Genomic DNA, 10,240 nt, shown 5'->3' with positions numbered 1-10,240 from the left:
TGAACTTGTAGAATAGACTTACATTACACTACATATTTAAACATGCTTAAAATGTTTGTTTTTACTAACATGTAATTGGTAATAAACATTCAACTTGAAAATCAGTATGCCACTTAGTTTAGATAAAAATGCTTCAGTTATTTATATGTGTTAGTATCTAGTTACAGCTTTTAAACATACACATTTGCTTCTTTGAAAAAAATATTTATTGTGCAAATAGAATATAACAATTCAAATTCATCTTAAATTTCCCAACTTTATTCTTTGTTAATACTATGTTTCACACTTTTGAATGGCTATGTTCTATCTCTTAAATAAATGAACTCAGAGAAAATGTATGGTATTAGTTCTTTAACCTTACAAATTTAGGTGTATTTAACTCAGTTTTCTTTTTTTCCTGTGTGAAAAGAACTTGTCAACTACCCACTTTCTGCCCTGAGTTCTGACAATGAAAGTAGTTTTACTCCCTTTGTGTCTGAAGATAGTTCACTCTGGAGAATGGATTTAAGTTCTGAAAATTGTCAGTGCACACCTCATGTCTTCTACCAGCCTTTTTTTTTTTTTTTTTTTTTTTTTAAATTGTGGTCACTGTTTTTCTCTGGCCAACTCTGTAATTGCTATGATAAAACATCGTGACCATAAATACCATGACCTTTGAGGAAGAAAGGGTTTATTTCATCTTACAGTTTGAAGTCCACCACATCCAGGAAGTCAGGGCAGGAACTGATGCAGAGGCCATGGAAGAGTGCTGCACACTGGCTTGATGCCTGTTACTTGGTTTGCCTGCTCTCTTGTACCATTCCAGAACCACGGGCCAGCGGTGGTACTACCTCAACAGGCTAGAACTCTTCATCAAGGGGATTTAAGAAAATGACCATCAGGGCTGGCTACTGGCCAGTATAGTTGGGACTTTTCTCAGGTGACTATCCTGTTTAAAATTGACATAATTTTCTATCACTATAATGGGATACATGAGAGGACTTAAGATTCTAGTACATAATTAAGTATTCTCATTTGGGGTATCAAAGTATCATACTAGTGAGAATCCATAGCAGAACAAAATTCTGGACTCTTCACCCCTCAAAATGGGTCAGGGTCACATATTCTTCACAGATCTGCCCACCAGACCCCACCTTCTGAAGTTTCTAGCACTGCCCATTAGTTTAGTATCCTGGGAACTATGCTGTCAACATAGGAACATTTGACATCTAATTATAGCAGCTACCAAACTGGTGTATTTTATTTGTAAACTCTTTATAGAGTTTCTAGAATATTTAAGCAATTATGTGGGGGTGGGAGGGCACTGGATTTTCTGCAGCTAGTTTCTGAGCTTTCTGACTGGTACTGAGAACTGAACTCTGGTTTCTAACCATTACAACAACAGCTTATAATAGCTACGAGTAGACAACAGAGGTCTCTTGGTGGGTGAATGACTAAAAATGGAGTACAAGTTTAGTAACAAAATAGGCAACTCAAATTCTGGGTTAGTGGAAAAGCAATCACAAATGTGACAGAGGCCTGTCTAAAAATATTTCCTGTAGCTTGTCTTTACAAATAAAACTTTAACCTGTGGTCAGCTTTGAGAGCATTTAAAACCATGCTTACAAGCTATATATACCAAGCCAGTTTAATATTATCCTTCAATAAAACAATGTAGTCAATCTTTGTATGCTTTAGGAACCCATTGATGTGCCATATTCCCTATTTTTCCCTTAAGTCAGAATACCACACATGTATGTAAGATGTGGTGGCCAGACCAAAGACCATTTGCTGGATACAACCAGGGTTGAAAGCATTATGTAACTGTTTCCTCTGAGATTAAAATACTGCATCCTATACTAGGAAGCTCTTCAACAGGGAGGAAAACAACTCAAAATAGCTCCACAAAATTCCTAAAACTTACCAGATTCACTAGGCCCCTTCCTGCTAGAGTAGCACAAGGAAGTCAAGCTGTAAAGACAAGCCAGCCCCAGCGTCCTGAAAGAAGCAGAAACTAGCTGAGCTGACAGAGAAGTGTGGGAAGTTCCTTGGGAAGGACACTCTCCGACCCATACCTTACGCCCATATTGTGTTTGCCGGGCTGTTCCATAGTGTATGGCCTTTATACAAGAGGAAACAGCTGAACTCTTCTGAAGAACTCAGGCTGGCTTAGGTAGATGACTCCAAGTGTCAGTTTCATTTCTTGTCTGTTACTTTTCACACTTGTCTATATCGTTCTGATATTTTGCTTTCAGAAAAATTAAAAATGGCCTGATGACTAGCTGAATTCTCATTTAGAATTATGAAAGTGAAAGGAATTAATATTTACCATAAATTCCTTCATATTAATAAATGTTGGCTATATAAAAAAAATCAAACTGATGCTCAACAGCCCTTATTAAAACCTTAAATCCTGTTTATGCCAGTAAAAGATGTATTTGTGAAAAAATAATACCTTGTAATGTTTAACAAATTTCAAAATTTGGACTATGCTGTACCAGTGAAGACTAAATGCTTTATCAGACCAACCTCATAATCTCAGAACATAATCAAGACGGTTAGTTGGAAGTAAGTATGCAAGAGGTTTGAGTGGCCCTCATACAAGCTGATTTCCAAAGCAAAGTCAGTTCCTTTTGTGAATGTGTATTTAGAAGCTGTGTACTTCTCAGTATGAAGCCAGCAAAGGCATACAGACTGGAGGACAACACAAAGAAGGTGAGAAAAGACCAGGAAATGCCAGACTTGTGTTTTTCCTCTAAACTTAACTAGAACTAATTTAACCACTTAGAAGAAAATTTCCAATACCCAAGGCATAATATGGCCAAAAGAGAAGAGTCCTCGAAGTACCTTACTGCATGATTATATATATTTCACAGTTTCTAGCCTTCTGCCAGAATGTAGTCTTTTCTAAATTTTAAACTACCCTGGCCTTAAAATCTATCCAATTGGGCTGGAGAGATGGCTCAGCAGTTTTTCCACAACCATCTATAATGTGATGTAATGCCCTCTTCTGGCATGCAGGTGTACATGCAAACAGATAAATCAAACAAACAAACAACAACAAAAAAAAAATCAGGCCTGGCGGTGGTGGTGGCACACACCTTTAAATCCAGCACTTGGGAGGCAGAGGCAAGCGGATCTCAGTGAATTCCGGGCCAGCCTGGACTACAGAGCGAGTTCCAGGACAGCCCAAAACAAAACAAAAAACAAAAACAAAAAAAACCCATCCAATTCTTGAAAGGGACATGTTGATTTGATTCTCTTATCCTGTATTGGGGCAAAAATGTTGGCATTTGGTAGCATCCAGTGATAATGTTCTCACTTTGTTTGCAACAATGAGAGGAAATTTTCTCTCAGTTCTTTATTAGAAACATAAAAAGCAAGCCAGTATACTTTTTAAACAAAGAACACTAAAACACATTAAGATTAGAAGCAACATATTCCTCCCTTACTGCAATACACAGTCTGTTTTTCAGGTAAAGCACAAAGGCCTTGACACGACATGATTCACAGTTGTGACAGAATGGACATCACATACAGTTTACAGCCACCTCCTTCCTATGAGCAGGAAGATCATCTCGCTTGGACATCACTTCCAAAGATGACTCAACAAATACTAGTACTTGACATTCGTCATATTTATTTTACTAAATACCATGGCTCAAAAGAACACAAACCAGAAACCATACTAAACTAGTCTAAAGGGCTGGGCTAACTGCAGCCAGCCTCCACAGTCTCTGGAAGCACTCCAGAGTGGCTGGTAACTTGTGCACACTTTGCCTTTTCTGTTAACATGAATATATTTCATGAACATAAAAGAATTTCTCTAAACAAAAAGAGACATGAAATATTACAAGATACAGGCACTTTTTGTTCCCAGTTTTAAAAATAAGCCAAGTGGAAAATATCTAATAAAAGCAACTGGATTGGAGTTTTCCACTTCAGGTCTCAATTGAAAATTAACAAAACATGTTTAACTGGGATTAATGGTCATATTTGCATTTAAAAAAAATTCAAATTACAACTGGAGAAAACAGTCATTTGAATTCAACTTAAGATAGCCAATAATGTGCATTAAAATGTATACACCTAGGCAGCTGAGTAACATCTGAAAGCTTTGTAAGAGTGTGGTTAGTGAGAAAAGCAAAAGGTGCTTTTAGTCCACAGTATCTGATTAAACAAAAAGTAATTTACAAAACAAAGTACCAAATGATACTTTAAAATAAATACTTCATCATTTTGATGAATATATACATGGTGTCCACTCGGGGTTTAACTGTCTAAAAGCGGCATATCGCTGTCCAGAGGAGCAGGAGCCAGTTCACACAAGTAGAACAGCGTGGCTTCACTGGCTTCGGCTTCAGTCAAGGGCTCCAGGCGAACAAGCTTACTCTGGGTTGGTTCTGGGTCAAGGCTGTTCTCTAGCAGCTCACCAACTTGTACGGGCTTATCTACAGAGGGCACGCCTTCTGACGATGCTGTCGTGCTGCCCTGCTCAATAGCAGAAGCAGGGTTCCCATCAAGGAACGCAAGAAGTGGAAAGGCAGTATACTGGATAAGCTGTTTATCTATAAAGATCAGAAAAAAAAACTTTTATATACCCAATTAAGAAATTATACACTTGACGTCACTAAGTTTTAAACATGCGAGTCAGGAAAGTTAACCATTTAGCTGTGAAATTTGTCTTTTAATGGTAAGCTCTAAGAACCATTACCTCACCATTTAAGTTTTGTTTAGGTACTAGAAACTTGCATCACCATCCACAGAAGCCAGGTCAGCAGTTGGCCTTCATTTGTTTTGCAGGTCTATAGTGCTGGGGATGGAACCTGGGCTTTGCACATGCTCTGCAAGATCCCAGCCATTGCAGCTTGGAGCATGACAATTTTCCATGGCTTGTTTGACATTCTGTATTGAAACTCTCAAAAGAACCTGCAGAAAGTAAGACTACTTTCAGACCTACCTGGTTTGGACTTAGATTTTCTTCCATCTTCAGAAACTTGAACAACATTGCTCTTGGTAGCTTCTAATCCCTTATTTTCAGACTAAAAAATAAAATAATTTAAGAATTATATATATATTAAATATTTTTTTCATTTTATATTTCTTAAAAACACAAATTAAAAACTGATAAAATAGCATCAACACATCTGAAATGTACTGGAATGGAAAATATCAGAAAAAATGAACTTTAAGACAAATCTCACTGAAGTCAGCAGACTAGCTAAGAAACTTGTCCTCAAGGTCCAAATAAAGTACCCAAGTAGGATGAAAGAAAAGGGCATTTCAGTAACAGGACAGACAGAACCGCCAAAGAAAAAGGATGGGAATAAACCAAAGACAGGTGGCTTCACATGCTAGTGAGGATAAATAAAGGACGCGTTTTAGAGTTTTGGTCAAAAATGCATCACATATGCTCTCTCTTCACATGAACAGAAAAAGCCTGCACAGATAAATGCACTCAAGTCTCCAAGGATGACACGGTGACTATGCTCTTAGAAGCCTCAATTGTGATGGTTTCTTCTTGTCCTTTCTGTGATTCTGTAGTTCTTTGATTTAGTTCATTTCAGTCAATTCTTTAGCCACTGTCGTTTTTCCTTCTGGTTAGCATGGGGACTTAAGTCTACACTGCTGCTGAGATGTCAGTGAGCATCTCATCAAGCCCTGAGCTACGACAATGCTAGGTACCACATACTGCCAAGCAGGACCACATTTCTGCAGTTGCTTTAGTATGTGTGGCATAATAAGCACCTGTGGAATTCCTGCATTCCTGATAACTATCGTAAGTGAAGCCATGAAAGCTTCCAAGACTCTGGAAGGATAATGACCCCAAGATGAAAACTAAACCATTCCAAATATTTAAGGAAAAATAGTTCATCATTTAGAAGTTGTAATATGTAATTGTTAATACATTTTTATACTCCTTAAAGCAGGCATTTCCCAAGGCTGCCACTGTTGATATTCTAAACCCGAGAATCAAGATTATGAATCCACTTCTTCCATGTACGTTCTTACTCTTTCCTAGTCGCCATTCAGCTATACTGTTTGTGATACATGTTATATACCCTTGTCAAGAACAAAAGGATGAGAGATAAAAATGCCAACAATTGTTGATTACTCTGGACTTAGAACTGTAATAAAAAGATCACCCTTATAATAAAATCAGAAAGCAACATGTATTTTCTGTGTTACTGGAATTTTTGAAAATTCTAAGTAATTGGTTTCTAGAATAAAGAGGATAAGCAAATTACAATGACTCAGTTTTAGCAATAAATATGCTGTGACTTGATAACACTCAATATAATGGCAAAATCTTCTACTATAAACCTAGGTAAATGATGGTGAAATTCAGCATATGCCTGTTTATTTAAAAACTCTATCAAAGCTGGGTGTGGTGGTGTGCGCCTTTAATCCTAGCACTCAGGAGGCAGAGGCAGGTGGATCTCTGTGAGTTTGAAGCCAGCCTGATCTACAAACTGAGTCCTGGACAGCCAGGGCTGTTACACAGAGAAACCCTGCCTTGAAAACAAACAAATAAACAAAGTATCAAAACACAGCCACACATTTAGGCATTATCCGTATCTAACTAATCTGCAATTACAGCATTCACAGTTGTGACATGCAGTTTATAAAACCAAAAATATTTTGGTTGGGCTTTGTCCATTTAAAGAAATAGCATGCCATATGCCAATCATCCAACAAGACACAATGAACTTTCTACTCTGTAATTTCATAGTTTTGAGGCTCTGAGTCAGCCAAGATGAACCTTCAAAAATGTAGGAAACCTGGTCAGGCTATCTCCTCACACGCAATGGAAACTCTCAGCTCATCAGCTCTATGATCATTCCCATTATTTGAGATGCCGTTTACAAAGAATGAAGTGACTTCACTAATCCAGAATTTGAGCTTGCTTTATTTTGTAGCTGATAAACATTAAGGATTAAACAATTTGGTATACATATTAGATATGGGGAGTAAATTAGTCAAGACAATTAAACTATACAAAAATAACAAAGATTTGCAAGCATCAACTATGACAGATTGTTCTTAAGAATGTTCTAACAACTTGCTAAGTCCAACTGGATCCTTTCTGTTGAAAAAATGCTTACAGCTTACAAATCAATAAATATATACATATAGCCCCTGCTTAGTAAAACTGGCCCTTGCTTTAGATACTGGTTTTCATGCTAATCAATTGAAGGGACTTACAGAATAGGGACCAGTTATTTTCAACCTAAAAATTTGAAAATTGTTTATGGAAAAATACATAAAATTCAGAAATTGTATTTTAATCACTTTATTTAAAGAAATACCTGAACAAGTCAAGGCCAGATGATTTCATACCGAGAATGAATCCCACATGGCCAGAATTGGGCAGTGACAGAATAACCCATAATCAAGTGATAATTCTCTATCTAGTACTTGACTATCTCAATCACACACATTAGGTAAGAATACAAAATGTTTTCTGTAATTGAGAGTGATAGTGTTTTCTATGTATGTTTATTAGGACTTTGTTCATATTTTTTAATAGTTATGGGCCCTGAGCAACATGATTCAAAACTTACTTTTGTATTATTGATGTAATCTGTGGGATTCATCTGCACAGAACTAGTGAAAAGCTGAAAGACCAAACAAGAAAGACGATAAGTTTAAAAAATATTTTAAAAGATCTGTGTGTTAAAAATTGTTATACAACCATGATGAGTGAAGAGATGTCACTCCTACGTGAGGAAGTCTCCACAGATTAAAGCAAGTTTGGAAAAGCAGGGAAGCAGAAAGAAAAGCAAGCAAAGGCAGAGCAAGCTCACCATGCACTAGGTGGAATTTTATACAGTAAGGAATTCTTCAGTTAGGGTAAATCATGAAATAAAGCTTCCTGCAATTCCCCTCTCTTCACTCATCTCCATTCAATTTTATATCTTTTATTTTTCTCTCTCTAAATGTCTTTGGCCATATGCACCACCAAAGGCTGAGTGCTAGGTCTTGTCGCTAAGGTTTCACTGACTACCAACCTACTAAATAGGTGACAAATTCAGACTCTACCGACAGGGAAAGGTGACATATGTGTCCAGTGGAGCCCTCTGACAAAATGGCATACCTACTTCATTTTATTTCCTGCATATCAAAGGAAGTTACTACGGGCTAAGATAGTACCAGTGAGCTTTACTCACAGTCCAGTCAACAGATAAATACAAAGTTCAAGTAATAAGCTTCAAAATCCTAGTAAATCTGTTTCACAGGGATTTATTAAGCCATGTAAGAAATCACTGACACCATGAAAACATGTATTTCTGCTCTCCGGGAGCTTACAATCTAAAAAAAAAAATATATTGATATTAAACAGCCAAATTATATGCATATATAATCCAATTTTACAATTAAAACTTAAAGCACTTAAAGAGGAGAAAGCACGGACAGAGGCATACACAGATGACACAGGGGTCTTAATAAAGCCAGGTGATACGGACTTAGCTAAAGTAATGCCAAGAAGGGAGAAAGCATGTACTAGCAATGATTAATCCAATCCAAGGAACAGCAATTCTAACCCAAACAGTTAAACAGAAAAGTTAAAACAAGAAAAAGCCTAGTGAAGCCACCAGTGGACAAGGCCCCATCCAATCAGGCGTAATACTCCCCAAGAATAGTCTGAGCTCTGAAACAGACATTAGGTTTGCATTTTATGAGAATGACCAAAGCTAGTGCTTCACAAAACACCACGATGCAGAGGTCACACTTATCTTTCTTCTTCGAGCTTCTTTTAGACACTGACTCCTTTCTTTGAAAATCACAGCTGTCATAAAAATATCTTTGGCTCTCTTTCCATTTTAGTTCCCTCTTTTTTATATCACCTGCTGGCCGCTGAAGAGGTAAGGAGCTCAAATCCCTGGTGGCAGACACTATCTGTATGCCAATGCAGCCTGTGCAGTTTCAGAGAAGCCTGATGCAACTCTGCACCTACAGACAGGGTGGGAGCTGAGTAAGACCAGTGATGTAAGCTCCCTTCTCTCTTGTGCCTCAGCATCCTATTCACAGACTTAGAAGCCTCTCATACGTACTCCCAGAGACAGAATATACACAACCAACTAAAAGAAACTAACCCAACTTCTTAAATCCTAAGGCCAAACCCTCCTGCTAACTTCACCGTGATGCCGAAAAGAACTGAACTTCACAAAGAGAAGCCAGAACTCTACAATGCACTTGGTGTACATCTTCACCATCTTCACTATCTTAGAGAATAAGACAAGCCAGAGGTAGACTTTATAATTTATAACACTACACTCTAATTCATGGGTGACGTAAGTCTTAGATGAGAGAAGCTAAAATACAAAATTAGGGAGGTTTGTCATTGGTATTTTGAAAAATATTACCTAATGATCAGATAAAGAAAAATCAGTGTGATTCTGCTACATATACCCTGGAAAAGTAAATGTTACTGTAAAAATTAAAAATGCTCCTTATGGGCAAATAGTTTCAGGAATAAAGAAAATGTTGGCACTGAATTAAAATAATCTAAAGATAGGTAAATGAAGCAGAATATATAAAACTCAGAGTAGAATTTGAGCCAAGTTTACACTTAAAAGTATAATACAGAGATATATACATTTCAGAGTAGGATAATTATCAAAATGTCTTCATAGAGTTCATAGAGGGAGAACAGAAAGAAACATACACACACACACACATATATACACACATACACATACACACATACACACACACACATATATACACACACATACATACACATACACACATACACACAGACACACACACACACACATATACACACATACATACACATACACACAGTTGAGTGTCCCAAAATAGAAGACATCAGGAAAAACAAACTACTTATAGGAAGCAATGATTAAGGAGACAAGAGAAGAAAGATGCTGAGACCCTGCACACCACCACAAACAGGTGTATGGAACACATCAATGTTCCCAGAGACTGGGAGGTAAGTCTTAGACTCAAGGCCAGTCTGTGTTATTAAGAGACAAGGTCTCTTTGTAGACTACTCTTGTAGTACTAAATACAGTATTAGTAATAGCCTAATTATTTGTAGTTCTTCATGTTAAGCATTAGCCCCCCACATAATCTATAAAGAAATGAAAAAGTGAACTCTTCCATGTTGAGGTGTAGGGTAGTGTCTGGGTAGCATACATAAGAATCTGAGTCTCATCACCAGCACTGTGTAAACTGGGTGTAATGGTGGAGGCCTGTGACCCTGTCACTTTGGAGGGAAGTGGGAAGATCAATA

The 10,240-nt window shown here is 37.4% G+C and overlaps 1 protein-coding gene across 2 annotated transcripts in view; it reads right to left on the bottom strand.

Moving 5' to 3' along the window:
- Positions 1–3,556: 3,556 nt before the first annotated feature.
- The window catches only part of Hsf2 (heat shock transcription factor 2), a 29,019-nt gene continuing 22,335 nt past the window's right edge, over positions 3,557–10,240 (bottom strand). The window contains exons 11-13 of one of the 2 annotated variants that reach the window (XM_051164546.1): positions 7,545–7,598; positions 4,940–5,021; positions 3,557–4,547 (exon numbers count right to left, since the gene is read on the bottom strand). In XM_051164546.1, coding sequence (XP_051020503.1) covers positions 4,252–4,547; positions 4,940–5,021; positions 7,545–7,598 — 432 coding nt within the window. In that variant the 3' untranslated portion in view covers positions 3,557–4,251. The remainder of the gene's footprint in view (positions 4,548–4,939; positions 5,022–7,544; positions 7,599–10,240) is intronic. The other variant, XM_051164548.1, reaches the window with a different exon arrangement.

The sequence above is a fragment of the Acomys russatus genome, chromosome 21 (genome assembly GCF_903995435.1).
Source record: "Acomys russatus chromosome 21, mAcoRus1.1, whole genome shotgun sequence".
NCBI classification, from domain to species: Eukaryota; Metazoa; Chordata; class Mammalia; order Rodentia; family Muridae; genus Acomys; species Acomys russatus.
This window is presented reverse-complemented; position numbering and strand designations above follow the sequence as displayed.